Source organism: Porites lutea, chromosome 10, assembly GCF_958299795.1.
Source record: "Porites lutea chromosome 10, jaPorLute2.1, whole genome shotgun sequence".
Taxonomy (NCBI): Eukaryota; Metazoa; Cnidaria; class Anthozoa; order Scleractinia; family Poritidae; genus Porites; species Porites lutea.
The window spans coordinates 9,337,008-9,353,872 of record NC_133210.1 but is presented as its reverse complement, the minus strand read 5'-3'; the positions used below and the strand labels follow the sequence as shown (position 1 = coordinate 9,353,872).

General features: G+C 39.5%; 1 protein-coding gene across 1 annotated transcript in view; it reads right to left on the bottom strand.

The window, feature by feature from the left end:
• The window catches only part of LOC140950188 (uncharacterized), a 29,894-nt gene that overhangs the window by 10,226 nt on the left and 2,803 nt on the right, over positions 1-16,865 (bottom strand). Inside the window, exons 4-20 of the mRNA XM_073399388.1 lie at positions 16,300-16,599; positions 15,823-15,963; positions 15,053-15,115; positions 14,473-14,553; positions 13,780-13,869; positions 12,597-12,661; positions 12,106-12,183; positions 11,333-11,386; positions 8,010-8,373; positions 6,496-6,666; positions 5,890-6,090; positions 5,244-5,303; positions 4,469-4,531; positions 3,545-3,688; positions 2,783-2,866; positions 2,052-2,120; positions 1,266-1,393 (exon numbers count right to left, since the gene is read on the bottom strand). Coding sequence (XP_073255489.1) covers positions 1,266-1,393; positions 2,052-2,120; positions 2,783-2,866; positions 3,545-3,688; positions 4,469-4,531; positions 5,244-5,303; positions 5,890-6,090; positions 6,496-6,666; positions 8,010-8,373; positions 11,333-11,386; positions 12,106-12,183; positions 12,597-12,661; positions 13,780-13,869; positions 14,473-14,553; positions 15,053-15,115; positions 15,823-15,963; positions 16,300-16,599 — 2,156 coding nt within the window. The remainder of the gene's footprint in view (positions 1-1,265; positions 1,394-2,051; positions 2,121-2,782; positions 2,867-3,544; positions 3,689-4,468; positions 4,532-5,243; positions 5,304-5,889; positions 6,091-6,495; positions 6,667-8,009; positions 8,374-11,332; positions 11,387-12,105; positions 12,184-12,596; positions 12,662-13,779; positions 13,870-14,472; positions 14,554-15,052; positions 15,116-15,822; positions 15,964-16,299; positions 16,600-16,865) is intronic.

Genomic DNA, 16,865 nt, shown 5'->3' with positions numbered 1-16,865 from the left:
GTTCAGCCTAACAGTTTTTCCAAGTTGATCCCTGCTGCTTGCAACTTAAAAAATAATGCTCAGGAGACATATTTGTTTGTCTCGGATCTCTGATTTTGTCATTTACATGTAACTTATTTGCTTACTTTAAGTTCCATAGCGACTGAAGGCGAGTAATTGGCAAAATTAAACAAAATGAACTAGACTGCCGTGACACAGCCCCTTTAATGATTTGCAGAAAAAGATATAGAGATGCAGTAGCAGAGGCATTGCTTAGTACCGTTCTAATAGGATTCACTCAGACTTAGGGAGCTTAAGCAACAGCGTTTTTGAGCGACGAACGTCAACCGGAAGTGGACTTTTTGCATCATTGGGGAGCGGTTTGGTTGAAACTCTCGGGTAAATCGTCTTTAAAAGAGAAAAGAAACCCAGCAATACAAGTTTGTAAGCGTCAAGGCATATAAAAAGGGACAAGGCCTCACTTCCGGTTGACGTGCGTCGCTCAAAAACGTCTTTGCTTAAGGTCCCTAATACCATAATACCGCAAACTGCTGCTTAGAAGCCCTGCGCTTATACAACTTCGTAAGGGATCTTTAGGACGGCTTATAAACAGAGGGGCCTATATATACCCTAACCTTATATATCAAAGCTGAGATTCTCATTTACCGTCCCTATACTTTTTCAATAGAAGTAGTGGGGAGAATTTGTTGAAATATCAATTAGACTCATCTTCCCTGATCATGTACTCAGTTGTCATGACCACTCTGTTTTCTAAAGCATTGATATTATAGGGAGATATTTCATGCTGATCACTCTTAGGGCTTATAAACGGAGGGAATTGTATCCTATGAGGCTTACAACCGGAATAGAAAACGCGCTTCAAAACAAGCTATAGCAGTGCTGATCAAAATATGTTTGCCTTTACTGATTTTTGAGTAAGCTTCAAAACGTCACAATAAATCGAATTCACGTCAATGCAATTGGAACGGGGGCTAATATACAAGGCGCGGAGGGGGGGGGGGAGGGATGGGGTAATGACCGGATGTATTTTGTATTTTCTGTTAGCACGTAGAAGGACCTAAAACTGGACGGGGGCTAAAAAGTGGCGGGGGGGGACTTGTAAGTGAGGGGAGCTTGTAAGTGGGGATTCTTATAAGCGGGGGGTGGGCATATAAGTGGGGGAGCTTATAAGTGGGGGGCTCATAACCGGGGGGACTTATAAGTGGGGGCTTATAAGCGGAGGGGGCTTATAAGCGGCACTAACGGTACCCCTATTACACAAATACCTATTCAGCTTGCCCAGCTCTTGTTCACTGTTAGAGATGGCTGCCTTCACCTCATCTAACTGTAGCCTCGCAAGAGTCTCGTCCTCTCCCATCGATGCCGCTGCCTGCTCGCCGGCTCGAGAGAGGGCCTTAAATAAGACGATAAAAATGGTTTAAAAAGCCCAGAAAATGACTGAAATAATGTTGGCGTCGTGTGACTTACAAACCTAGTTTGTCCGTCGTGTTTATTATTTTTATAAGGGATTTTGAAGAAAATTATTTTCATTTGGTCGAACGCAGTGACTTAAAATGAAATTGCTTTTTCAATATTTCTGTTAGTTGCGAACGACATTTTTCAGCAACTTCAGTATTCTGTTATATTTAGCTATTACAGTTATTTAAGGTGTAACTATACATATTTAAAATATTATTCTAGGCCGATTTGCTTAGTGTCGCCATATTACGTCACTATTTGGCCATTTAGAATAGACGCAAACAGGATCCAAACAGATTAGAGCCTTGGGACCCGTTTTTCTAGAGTCCCATAGTACCTACCATTTTTTGAAATCCGCATCTTAAGAAAATAGATTCAAGTTCTAGCCACTAATCAGCCTTATTGTTTCTTTATATTTATATGGTAATTTCATTGTATCACTTTTTAAACTAAGGAAAACCTTGATCTTGAACACTCGATTTGCTGATAAAATGGTGCGAGATTTCGTGGCTATCTTCAAAGCGTAGCAATAATGATACCCCGCGGCTGGAAACAATGTTACCAAGTAATAAATGGAGTAACCATTTCACTACCTCTCTCTGCTGTAGTAATCTTCGTCTTTCCTCCTCTACCTGCTGTCGATTCTCCTCCAACTCTCTTCGCTAAAAATAAAAAAAGAAAACATTAGATAACTCTTTTTTAAAAGGTATACGAAAACTTAGAACGGTGCTATAGATAGGGTTTCTGATAAAGGGAAACTTCCCTACCCCAACCCTAACGTTTTCTATCGAGTTACATCGGACGCAATCGAAGTTTGTGCAATCTGGACGCCATAATAATCAAGCAAGACTAAGACATAAGTTAAAATTGTTTACTCATCACGACCCACGCTTGAACAGCGAGAATAGGGTTACTTATTTGCGAGGGGAAACCGAAAATTAAGATGGGCAAATCACATGGTTCACGGTATCGGTTTAGGAAAATATGGGCTGTCGTTTGAGGCGATGCATTATTTCTAGCTTTTTGTCTCTTCAGCTGACTTGGCTAATTTTTTGACGGTTCCTTGTCACAAAAACTCGAATTAACATGTTGAATATTTTTAACCAGTTGGTTTGTGTAAGTGTTAAGCATCCCAGGTGTGCGGTGCAACGGTGTATCTTAAGAAGATTTTCCTGCACCTGACACTCGCGGTAACGGCAAGTTTTGATGGCTCAGTCACCAGTTGGTACAGTTCAGTTTTGTATGATCGCCTGGTTGTAATAGCTTTGGTTTTGTTTTCCTGACAAGAAGCCACTCTTGCGAAGTAAGACCTTAGTTTCGTTACCTCGGTTAACAATTCCTCTTCTTCTTTTTCAAGATCTTCGCGTTGCTTCTGAAGATTGTCTCGATCATTATTCATTCTCTCTTCCTGCAGATAAAAATAACCTCCACAATAAAGTTTGTTCTGCTTTTGAGATTTAAGAACGCGAATTTCAGTGCGAAAGTTAAGAAGACATTAAGGATGCCGACAGACAGGTGGAAAGTTATGGGTTTTTAAAAAAACACGTCGAAGAGTAAGACGTTTTTCTTTGGGGCTGTTTAAATGGGGAGGAAGATTCTAGCACTAAAAAGATCCTAGAAGGTGGAACAAGTTTTCGTTGGGTTTAAATGTCGGTCCGTGTGGTTACCAAGTGGAGGAGGAATTAAAGAATGCAAGCCACAATAACAAACATGCACTTTGGGCACTTCTGCTCTCTTTACTAGCGTTAATAACTACCTTTCAGCAGCAGCTAAACGAAACTGTCGGCTTTTAATGCATTGATTACCCGTAGAACGGCCAGCCCCCCCTTTTTTTTGGTTTGTTCCTAGTACTAGGATCTTCTTAGCGAAGCAAAGCAGTTTACATGGTGCTAGGAAAATTCTCTCGCTAAGACTTTCCTACCTCTCAGCTGGGAAAATCCTAGCGCTAGGGACAAGTACAACTTTTTGCATGTAAACTGAATACAAAAAACATATGGCGCTAGGATGATCCGCTTTCCAGGATCTTCCTCCATCTTTTCCTCACGCTTGTGTGAGGCATGATGAACAGTTTATCTTTATAACTGACCATTTCATCGAGTTCTTTTTGAAATCTTTTCCTTTCAGCTTCCATGTCCTGTTGAAGTTTGGTCATCGCCTTTTTGTGTTCTTCAGATAAGTTTCTCTTCTCCTTTTCCCACTTTTCGCTCAAGTCGAATCTCTCTTTTGTTTCCTAATGAAGCGTATTAAACACTTATTAGGCTGACTTAACAACAGGACGGGAACGTCAGTTGGCGACGGGAAAGCGCGCGGAAAGGACTAAACACGACTTCCGGTGCTCAATTTGGCGCTCTGCCATTGGTCAATCCAGTTGTTTGATTTGCGCGCGTCGTCGTCAACTGACGTTCCCATTCTGTTGCTAAATCAGCCTATTATTGGATGAGACTGTGATGATATGAAGAATTATGTAGATCAAGGACGGCGTTGTATGCTGAAGCCGTGGGCTGAGACGGATAACACCTTTGATGTCTGCCTAGTTCTTCATATCGTACTAAAGCCTAATTAATTACTGTTTACGAAAATGTTTCCCAATACATTAAAAAAAGAAAGCTATAGATACCATTTTGTACAAAGGTATAATACAATTGAAAAGATTAACAAATTTGTTTATGGTCACATTACTACTCTGTTAATTCGAGGCTATCAGAGGGATTTCCAGATAGACTTTCAAGGTTCCTTTTGGATATCAGAGGTTGTCCCACAGGCATTTCGAGAGACTATCGAGGTGAATGATTGGAAACAAGCAAGGAGCAAGGCATCAAGGGAAGAAATAGAAAGTGGAGCACCGTCTCGCACTTATATCGTCCCGCCGTCCTTTGCGCATTGTGGGAGAGAGGTCTGAGTATGAGGCAGGGAGGTTACAAGGAGGCATTCTTCAGTCGAGTATATACTGGTCGCGTGTGACTTCGCACGACACTAAACATCTAATAGTACATACATCGACTGCTAGTACCTGTTCTTTCCAGTCTTGTTTGATCTTGTAAATTTTCTTCTCGTAATCATTTTGCAAGGACTCCTGAAGAAAGCAAGAAAATTGAGGAAAACATTTTTGTTTCGTCTCCTTTGTGAGGCCTGAGTAAAGAATGTTCGTAGTCTAGTGACTTTGGTCCAAATCGAACTCGAACACAAACAAATTGAGCACGGTCTCAAACATGACTCAAACTAAAACTCGAAACACTTAACTAAAAGGTGAACAAGCACTCGAACCCCAGCTACAAATTAAATTCGAACTAAAACAAAAACGAAGTCGAAGTCGAAAACGGACTCAGACTTTGATACACACTAAAACTTGAAACACTTAACTCAAACGTGAACAAGCACTCGAACCCCAGCTCCAACCCAAACTCGAACTGAAACGGATCGAACTCGAAAACGGACTCAAACTTTGATAGAAACTAAATTTAAGACTTTTAAGAAATTTAATTCAGACTCGAACAGAAACTTTGAACACAGATTCAAACTCAAATTCAGACTTGAAAACTCAAACTTGAACTCAGATTCAAAATTACACTCGTACTCAAACTTGCACTTAAACCAATATTCAATCTCAAACTAAAAACTCAAAACTTTGATTCGAAGGACATTTTTCTTCTTTTTGGAGATATTAATGTCAAAATGTTACGCTCCGCAAAACTATTTGCTCTGAATCCCTATTTTATGTTACTATTGTCTTCAGAGCAGGAACATAAACGTAACGGTAGATATTTGAAAAAATAATGACTACTCACCAACTGTTCTTCGTATTTCGCTTCCAAATCCTTCTTCTTTTTAACAAAATCCTGCTGAACCTTTAATAAACAACAATCATACAAACAAGCTTCAGATGACTTGTTAACAAGGGAAACGCTCTCAGACATTCCATTCTCAAATAGAACTAGGGGACCCGGAGATTATACTTAGGGGGGCATGACATAGCCTACGTGGCAGGCATACTGAAAAGGCGGCGGGCGGGGGGAAGCACGATCCCTCCTGCCTTTTCCCTTCCCCCTAATCCCCACCCCTTTTCAACGTTTGCTACACACGCAACGCATGAAGAAGAAGGTGGGTGAGTCGCTTTTGGAGAGGGAGGAGAAGACAAGTGCGACCCCCTCCGCCCCCTCCATTTTTTCTTTCTCCATAATCCCCCACCGCTTTCAACGCATGCTACACACGCAACGCGTGAAAAAGAAGGTGGGTGAGTTACTTTTGGAGAGGGACGAGAAGACAAGTGCGAACTCCCTCCTTTTTTCCCTTCCCCCGATCCCCCACCCTTTTCAATGCCTGCCATGCACGCTACGCATGAAACATAAATGGACGTGGATGAGTTACTTTTGGTTCTGGGCTTACTGTTGATATTTAATTTGTTTTTAGCAAATCACAAAATTGAATCCATACCTCAACATCAAGCGAGTCCATGCTCATGGTAAAGTTAGCTTTGGACTCCATTGCAGACTTTCTAGCAGCAGCCAAATCATTATTGTGGTTTTCCTCAAGCTCCGTCTGTAATTCCTGCATTTCTTTCTCGTGTTTCTCTATCAATTCTGTTTTCAGCTGCTGGAGCTCATATTCGTTGTTTTGCTGCTGCTCCTCCAACGCCTGAGAAATGAGCCGGAAACAAGTGACATGACGAACGGAAAATCTTTCACCAGGCCTTAAATTCCCCATCACATTTTTATCATTGCAGATAGGCCACCTATCAACTGGTCTCCCTGGCAACCGTTTTTGTCTCGTCACGCAACGCTCCGCCCTATCTCTTATGTTCGAATGTGAGCAGCCGTTTTTTCGGGAAGAGCGTCGCGTGACAAGACAAGAACAGCTGCGAGGAAGACTACCTATCAACATTCCAGTTCTTGCAGTATGCAAGATGTTAGTCACATCAGAGCCAAAAACAAGTCCCGTCCGATCTGTAGTTCACGACAAGTAGAATTTCTTGCTACGAAAATAGCGAAAAGGCCGGGCACTAACCCACTGTTCTAATCCTTGCTAATTGAAGTGACTTACCGTTTCTTTTTCTTTCTCTAGTTTTTCCCGCAGTTCTTCCAAAGCTTCCTTTTGTTCCTCAGCAAGTTTCTTTTTCTCCTCTTCCATGTCAGAGGAAAATTTTTCCCTCATATTTTTCAATGCTGTTTCTCTTTCATCTGCCATTAACTCCTTCTCAGCTTCTTCTTGTTCCTGCAGTTTGGCGAACGAAAAAATAAAAATACAAAAAAAGCATATTATCATTCGATGCAAATTGTTGGTCCTTTTCACCGGCCGAAAGCCCACCACCTGACCTGCAAATAACTGCCTACAAATGATGGTCTGCTAATGCGCAACTGTGTTTGGCTGCAAATAATATTCTCCTCATGCACAAATGAAACAACCCTTTTCTCCTTCCTGCGATCAGTCTGCGTGAAAATGACAGATCGCTTCTTACAAACAAACTCGGTGAGCGAATGATAAAACAGTTTTTGAACTCGGTTATCGCCAAATATCTTGATTTGTCAGTGGCGAGCAGATCAATTATTCTTGTTGTTCAACATCGTCCAATAATTGTTAAATTTTTGTACCAGTGATACTAATGAGCGCTTACCATTTATCACAATAGACCGGCCAGGCCATTCCCGCGGTTATGAGACCGAATACACTTTCTAAAATCAAAACTATCCCGGCAGGCAGATCAGTCAAATCCTATATAGCAAGCATGAAGGAGATGGTTTTTAAGCATAAACTCTTGGAAAAAGTCTGTTTCATTGACAATGACTGGTCCTGCTATGTGGCCGACCAGTTCTGCCTTTTGGAGAAGCGCTCTACGTTTTAGTCTTCTATTGTGAGTACCCGTGTAAGTGGAAGTACTTTATATGTATGTCAAATTTTGATGCTTTTAAATTTTTGGCCGCGTCAACGAACGTTAAATTCCTCTTGTGATTACAAGAACCTGGCTTCGTAAAAGAACTGCTCGTACAATCACAACTTTAAAAAAATCCAGGAAGCTTTAAAGGGAAGGGAGAAAAACATAATAAACAAACAGGAGCACCCAACGACGGTTTCCTCCTAAATACACTGAAAACACTTTTTAGGCTATCCAGGGTACTTTTAGATGTAGAAATGCATTCTAAGCGGCGCTAAAAAATTTGTATCTGTTCGGTCATCTTAGGGGAACTTGAGTCTTTTCGAAATTACAAGGGCCTCACTATTATTTTCCCGAAAATTTTAGAGGCAATTTAACGTTTTACGAAAGTGATAATCTTTCTCATTTCTCTCTCAACTATACAAGTTTTGAATGCGAAAATTTCAGGTTTCCTTTTTTGTACGAAAATTAGTCTAACCTAAGGAGTGAAAAGTGAAAAATTAAACTTCAGAAAAACCTAGGGAATTTATTAGATAAGTTTCGAAAATTGTGCATTAATGGAACAGCCATCTAGAAATTTCTAGCCGTCCTCAAGTAATAGAAAATTCTAGGTGATATCTGCTTCTCCGAACAGATATTTACAGAAAACAGTCGTTGGGTGCCCCAGAATAAAGGCAGCTCATACCTGTAGTTCTTCTCTGATCAGATCTAAAGCCTCGTCCTTTTTCTTCCTCAAAGCAGCCTCTTCTTCGTCTTGTTCCCGCTGAATCTGCTGCTTTAGTTTTCTCATGGCATCTTGTTTGCCTTCTTGCAGCATAGCCTCCTCTTCTAAAGCATCTTCCCTGGCTTTTTCCCCGAGTGTTTTCATAACAGCATCGTGTTCTTTTCTCAGACGTTCTTCTTCGTTGTCCTGTTCTTTTTGATACTGCTCTTTCAGCTTCTCCAGCGCATCTTCTTTCTCCCTTTCGAGTTTCTGCTTGGCTTCGTTCAGTTCCTTCTCTGTAGCTTTTCTCATGTCTTCGATGGTTTTAGCTGCTTCTTTAGCGAGTCTGCGGGTAAAAATAAACGAAAGGTTTCGTCTAACTCTCAGGATGAGGACTGAATGGATTCCTGACTGAGAAACGAATGGATAGCTGCCGATGGACTCTCAGACTGATAAACAGACTTTCTGACAAATAAACAAACACTAGCCAGCTTAAACCCTTAACCACAATGACAAGGGCAGTGAAAACGTCAGCATAGAAAAATGAATTTTCGTTTTTTAAAAGTCAATCATCTTTACTTAACCTTACTCAAATGTAGAAGAATTTTTTCCAAGAGTTGAACGCTTGTGGACTGGTTTGGACTGTATCCATGTTAAAAAAAAAAGGAATATTCTTCGTCGTGTTTTTACATCCTCCATAAAACTCGGTCGGATTAGGAAGCTTCACGTGGTAGTCGTGCAATGGACTTGACAGAAATGTACTAAAAAGTGTGAAGTGTGATGCACGTGCAGAGCTGTTGTTTTGCTCGTGAATCATGTGCGCTTTTGACATTTTCGTTGCTGTGGTGGGTGCTTCAGCATCTGACTGCAGTGAGCAACAAACTAACTGCCTGCTTGAGTGAGTAACTTAAAGGTTGGAAACGGATTTGCTAACCCACAGAATGACGATTTAAACTGTTAAAGCACGGAGCCAAGCACTAAAACTTAAAGAGGCTTCATCACGAGGATGTTTTAGTTGAAAGCCATGCTCATTAGTTCCCTTACTCATAAACAAAATGCCCTTTTAGAGTTATGAAGAAGATATCAAACAAGCAGGGAGCCCTAACCATAATAATTTCTTGGGGAGTTTTGCAGGGCAAAGCAGTAAAACATGAAAAAAATTGAATTTTTTAAGTTTCAGCGCCCCGGAGAGCTTGCTCGCAGGCCGGCAATCCATGTCCATTCTTATCACAGTTATCATCCGTACAACAGATGACAGGAAACAGTTCTCAGCAATGCCTAAATATAGTCGCAATAACAAAACTGGACTATTACTATTTAGAATTCAACTGATATGAAGACACGCCTTATATTTCTGAAAAGAAAGCAAATTGTGTGACAAAGCCCCTTCAAGACCATTACTAAGAGTTCCAGTGTGAAACTGAGTGATGGCATTGGAATTGAAACAAATCAGTGAAACTTTTACAAGTGTAATTTAAAAGTGTAGCTATTGTTTTTAGGCTCCAAAACAATGACTATACCTGTTAATTACTACAAATGAAATTATAAGGAGCACTAATGAGATTATTAGAAATGAAAGTGGAATAACATCATTGTGAAAGTATAAAGCGGCAGAGAATGGTTTGACTCTAAAATTTCACTTGAATTGCCACTACTCCCATAGTTTGAAAAAGTCCGCCCATAAAAACAAATAATGGAAATAAAATATTGCGCTAATGAGGCCTTAAACTGCTGTTTTTAAAAATAAAAAAATGAATTCCAAGCCTTTGTGTTGATCGGCGGAAGGTTGGATTTCAATTTTATTTTTCAGGGGCACCCAATGACAATTTTTGGAAAATATCTGTTCGGAAGACGATTTGAGATCTAGAATTTTCGGAACATTTGTTGTTAAATTTCTTGCTTGCCTGCCTCTCCTAGGATTTTCGACCCCCCCCAAAATAGTATAATTGCCCCTTTTTAACGGATTTTTACCCAAAAAAAGTCACCTAGAATTTTCGGGAGCCTTTTTTCTGGCTGAAATTTTCGAAAAGGTAAGTTTTGATCCCTATAATTTTCGGATCACTAGACTCTCAGCTAGGAAATCCGAACAGATGAAAAATTTTTAGGGGATAAAAATATGCCTATATCTCCCGTTTAAATACTAAAATACGTTCAAAAATGCTATGTTTAAGTGGTTTTGAAGTATATTCTCGTTGGCTGCCCCTGATTTTTTTAAAACAGCAGTTTTAATAAGGCCTCATTAGAGCAATATTTTATTTTTAATCATGTTGCTGAAGGATACCCTGCGAACAGAGTCTCCTTCGATCTTCCTAAAAAAATATCCTTCCTCTTCCCGATTTTTCTAGGAAGATCGAAGGAGACTGCTATCACGGTACGTACTGAAGGACAACATGCCAGTGAACAGATTATTGAAACAAATTGGGTCTGACGGATCAAAACATTTGATGGTTAAGCATTCTTATCCTTGTCCACTGTGGCGAAAGATGGAAGTTCGAGTTGAATTATTCTGTGATCTTTGACTGAGAGAAAAAGAAAAACTATTCGACCAGAGAGCCGTGCAAAGCTTTCCGCTGGGAAGAGAAGCTAAACACTTGATGGCTGCTATCCAAGCGCGCAATCTGTGAACAACGCGTAGGGAGAAGATTTCAAACATGGCATGCGTTCAGTGTACGTCTCGGATAATCATAAATTAAACAACTGCCAATGCTTACGATCTTACAAAAACATCCCGCCAAATTTTGTATTTTGGTGCTACTTTTTGCGTGTATTTTTTAACACGCATGTTTTACGCGTTTTTCTCGTGTAAACCGAGTGAAATGTGGTGGATTTAACACACATGAAACATGAGGGAAAGGGTGGATTTCCAGCTATTTCCACTGTTGAGTAAGTTTTCCGTGCGTACGCGCGTAAATAGAATAGAGGCAATATATGAAAGGTTGGATGTAAACGTAAAAGTTAAACGAGGTTCGACTTTTACGTTTGCGCGCGACCTTCCTCTATTTTATTCACGCGGGTACAATTTACCTGCTTACGCAAGTAAAAATTACGTGACAGTGGAAATCCACCCTAATGCTACAATGCCCCTGGTTCATATTGTACAACAGGCATGTTAGGGTGCGACAAGATGATAGCTCTCATGTACTTTGAAAAAATGAATTATTTATCCCTCGTGCGAGAGAACCTAGGAGGTTAATATTTCAAAGAAAAAGACCTCTTCATAAATTTAGTTTGAGGTGGCACACGAAACAGGTATAGTTGTACAACAACAAAACACAACACGGTTTGCAATCAGTACTTAGCATCACCTTTCTTGTTCTTGTATTTGAGCTGCTTCCTGTCCCTTCTGTTGTGTCGCTCTTCTGTTTTAGCACAAAGAAAAAGGGAAAACAGAGAAATCAGCCATTCGGCTTAAGTTTGAGAGGCCCCCTATCTAACAGGATAAAAACCTAAAGTGTGACCGGTCAAATGTCAAATGAAGTCTACTGAGTAGTACTTTCAGGTGGTACTGTTTATTATGCTGTAAAACTGAATGTGGTTGAAATCCTTAAGCGTGAACTATCAAAATAAAGCTACTAGTTAACTCCCAGCAAGAAAAACCATTCTGTCCTAATCTCAAAAATTAGTTCCCACTGAACACAAAAAATCGCCAATCTGCAAACTAAACTCCCGGAAAATTTTCGTGCCCACGGTTTTCTGTACAACATGATTCTAACTTTTTAGTCTGGGTTAAATCCTAAAGTGTGGCCAATTCAAATATTAGCTATAGGTTGAGCAGCACTTTCCTGTAGTACTGTTTATTATGCTGTGCAAGATGGTTTTAGCTTTTTACAGTCTGTGTAGCTGGCGGAATTGCTTTTGCTATCACACTCGCAAATGTCAAGATTTCAAAGCCCCTTATTCCCATTCTCTACACGGCTTTGCAGTTCCTCAGCCAGCTATGCAGGTTAGCTTTTTAAGGCCACATGTGAACATACTAACTGAGACCATGCTAGTAATTTAAGCTTTCAAGGCAGCCAGACTCATTTTCATTGTCAGTGCTTTGTCTCTTATTGGATATGATACAATTATGGGTAATGACCTTTCTGCAGCCTCTGCCTGTAACTTAGCTCTCTGGACTCTCTCCTCTTCATTCTTGTCTGTTTTCGCACCAATTTCCCTGTCATTAAAAACAGAATACATTAACAGAATCAACACATAATAGCTTCTCCAATTATAATTTATCATTGGAGAAGCTTGAAAAGATCATAACTGACTGTTGAGAGCATTTTATGGATTTACAGCCTTTGTGATTAGTTTAAAAATCTATTCCACTTAATCTTTAATTGTGGTATAAACAAACTTAAATTAATATCAAATTATTAGTTCAAGTAAAAAGGCTCAGAAGAGGTAAGTTTTTATTGCCTAGGAGTTTCTTCATAGTTACAATCTTAGGTCGGACAATGTTTGTATAAAGGTTCTATGTGTACAACTCCTTTTCTGCATGCAACAAAGGAAATAGAAGACATGTGCATTGCACGCAGGCTATAACTTCACACAGTGAATGAAAGACTTGGCCAAAAGCTCACTCACCTGGAATTATTGGAATCTTGAAGCAGGATGTTATTACTTTTTAAACCACCCACAACACCACCGCCCTAGCCATGAAAAAAAAAAGAAAAGAAAAACAGGATCAACTTAGGTTTGTGGGAAACTGCCCACCTACCCCTCCCCTAAGCTAACATTAACACTTACTTCTCACTTAAGGCAAAATGATAGCTTAGGGGAGGGGTAGGTGGGCAGTTTTACAAAAACCTAAATTGACCCAAAAAACAAACAACAAACAATAAATTATTCACACTGAGTAAAACCATCTTTAAGCCTCATTCCTTGAGTATGTATTTCAATCGGCTTATTACTGCTTAAGACAGTTATTCAGGTAAAACCAAGACAAAGATAGTCAGGAAGTACGACTGTTCACAATCCATTGTGTTTCTGTAAGATCATCAAAATTGAGCACTCTTATGTGGAGGCATGTGTGGCTGAGCAGTTAACACCTCGCACTCCAGATCTGGAGGTCTAGGGTTCAAGCCTCATCCGTCATGTTAATTCCCTAGACAAGGAACTTTACTCGACTTTGTCTCTCTTCACCGAGGTGTTTAAATGGGTACCAGCAACACACTGCTGGGGGTTAACCCTGCAATGCACTAGCATCCCATCCAGGGGGGAGTAGCAATACTCATTGATTCATGCTAAGGAAACCAGGATAAGCTCCGGCCATTTGGGCCTCTGGCTTGTGTGTGCCTTTACCTCTTTTTACATTTCTCTTATGGGCAGCCATCTTGGTTTCAAATGTACCATGCCTAACCTGAGGATGAGTATCAACTCAACTTAGCACAACGGCGGACAGTTTGGGAGGAGGCGAGAAAAATATGTTTCTTTCTTCCCTCCCCACACGGTTATAAAAACCGACACCCATCCACTTAGTAAATTGTAACCAAAATGGCGGCACCCATAACAGTAAGTGCTTTCCAGTGATCTAGCTGGACCCAGTTGTTCAAAAGATGAATAGCGCTATCCATTGGATAAGTATTAGGGAAACCAATCTTTCCAGTGGATAGTGATTTATTCAGTGGATAGCGCTATCCACCTTTTGCACAACTGGCCAGTGCCAGGACAATCTTATGGAAAATAGGAGACTGAACAGTCTAGTAAAGAAGGTGGACACACAGACAGAACTATTAATCATCCTGATGCCTGATATGTTTTCCTTTACCTCAGCTCTTGTTGCACTGTGTGCTGGAGTCAGAAGCTCAGCACTCATTCCTTCCAACCTGTCTGACAACGTCCTGTTGATACCAAAGTCCTGTGTATAGATCAAGAGAGAGTGAAAATACTGCTTTTTCTGTACTACAGTATGCACATGCAGATCAGTCGTCTTTAATAACTGTTAAAGACAACCAATAAAAGTTGTGTTTAATAGTACCGTTTCTCAAATTTAGAAAAGTATCTCTGGCCGTCCTAGTCATAAATCAACTTTACTGGGTTATTCAAAGTAACACAGTTATTATTTTGAGATACTGTCATTTAACTGCCATTACTTTATCATGACTTTATCATGACTACTACAAGCCCGTGTTGAAAGAAAATTTTACTGTGGAAGTGAAATTAACTTTATAAAGATGACAGATAGTGAGTACAATGTATAATAACAAAGTTTATGGTGAACTTTTGAAAAGTTACAATTCATTTCTAGATTTTTCAAATGATTTCATCATCATTATCATCATTTCAGATGGGCTAAATCTGTGCCACAATTGCCAATATATTTCAGCCGACAGGCTAGCAAACTGTTTCCTGGACTTAACTCCGCATCTTCCATTTGTCTTCATTATTTGTGATTAGGACAGTAACGCACTTTTCAGGGTAAACTTCTCCCTTGAAATTTATAATAAAAACTATGACTTACAACTTCTTCTCCATCATCTACATCACTCATGGATGGAGTAGCTGGTGCGTTGAGATTGGAAGTTTCCTCATAATCTGATTCCTACAAAATAAAAAATGTATATTTCTCCATATTAAAATTGTAGATGGAATACTACTTGAAAGTCAAAAGAAAATCAAGATACAAAAAAGGTTTAAAAATTATCAAAAGCAAAAGACAAAGTTGAAACCATAATAGGTACCGTACATTTAGTTACTGTTCGACTTACAGTGCGACTACTCAAAGTCAAACTGGGACACTTGGAAGAAGATTGCCCAATCACAATGATTTCTGAAAACAAAAGATTCTCAAGGTTTTAGGCAAACGGACCAATAATGCTCATAGATTTGAAGACTGTTTCCTAAGAGGTCAGGTTAGTTCAAATGGTTTTAAAGTTTTCAACGATTGCATAGTTGAATACTTGAATTTTATTGGTCTGTTTGCCAAAAAACTTGAGAATCTTTTTTTTTCAGAAATGATTGTGATTGGACAATCTTCTTACAAGTGCCCCGGTTTGAGTAGTCACACTATCACTATCTTGAAAATCAGAAGTGTGACTCACCTCATAACCAAGGTTTCCAATATCATGCACACCCAAATCAATGGTTGGCCTTCCAAAGTCACTCTGCGAAAAAACAAGTTAATGGGAGACAGGAACAATTAACAGAAACGGTAGAGGTAGAAAGGAGTGCTTACCATTATTTATTTTACACAAACCCAGGGATGCCAAGCTAAGATTTCAAGTTGCCAGGTAAATACAACAAGTAGGCGGGGAATCAAACAGCTAGGGATTTCTTGTGGTTTATTTTTCTTCTATTTTGATATGAATTCAAAGTATCCAGGGGCCACGGTCACAGTAGCCAGGGGAAATCCCCAGTCCCTGGCTCTTAATGACAGCCCCTCAAACCACCTGGTTGAAATTCTTGAGCATAAACATTTAACAATGAAATATGACATTGTGGGCATACACTGTAGGACCAGCTTCAAAATATATTCAAATCAGCTGAGTAATAATTATGAAGAGTAGTAAAAACTAATAATCTTATCACCCCACATAACAGCCAATAATTTTATACTTTCTGAAGCTTCTTAAATGGATGGTGCAAAGCATTTGATTTTCTAACCAGAATAATGGATTATGGTGATCAAAAAAACTTATTGAGTTTCAGCTCATATTATTGAATGGGTCCTACATTTCAAAGAAACAAAGAAATGTATAAACACATATATGGGTTAAGATACAAGTAGACTGAGTATAGATTATAAGTAAATTTAAAATATGATGATAGATTACAAATAAATAAATTAATATGACTATAATGATTAATATACCTCATGTCCCTTTTCATCATCATCCGAGAAATCAGGCATGAGGTTTAAATTGATGTTGTCTCCTAACCCAGTGCTCAATGTAATTGTCCCAGCAGCATCATTGAGACCTCCACCAAACCTCTCTTTGTCAGATGACCATCGCTTTATGGTAATGATGCAAAAATTCAAAATATTAAAAACATTTCAGAATTAAAGGGAACAATTTTTTACAACACAAAACTGAATTATAATAGGCATTTAAAAAATGACTGTTCTTTGCTGCACATTTTTTATTTTCTTGAGAAATTCTCAACTTGAATCTGACATTTGCCATTTGCCATAAATGTTATTCTAAATCTCTCCACTGCAATGCACTGAATGTCAAAATAAGTGATTTCTAGACTTTATCCCATCTATTCTTATTCCAGAATACAGTCAATTGAACATGCCATTAGAATATAAACAGAAACAAGAGAGGAACAAAAGCGTTTTACTTACCTCAGGTGAGTCTTTGATACCACCAAGAGGAGCATTTTGAAAGGGATCTTTAGTTTTTCCTGCAGTTGGAAACCGACTTCCAGATCCAATACCACCCATTGAACCTGTACCCAAGCTTCCGTTAAGAGGACCCTTTCCCAAAGAACTTGATGTTCCTCCAAGAGATCCCCTTCCAATAGGCCCTGTGCCAAGAGATCCTCCACTAAACGTCCCTCCCACTGGAGAGCTTGTTCCCAATGAACGTCCCAAAGGAGCTAAGGAGCCTTCGCCTTTCAGGGGTGCCAAGCCAGGACCAAGAGGCTTTATTACAAATAAACAAAATGAAATTTGTCAGAGGAATTTGGATTCCAGATTCCAATGGTTATTAAATAGGATTCTGGATTCCTTGAGCTGTATTCCGTATTCCAAAGCCCAAGATTCCAGATTTCACAAACAAAAATTTCCTGAATTCTGGATTCCACGAGCAAAAAATTAGTCTGAGTCTAGTAACTGTAATTCCAAATTGACAGCATAGAATCCAGTATCCAACACTGTCTTGGATTCCCTTACATTGGGTGAGTTTCTGT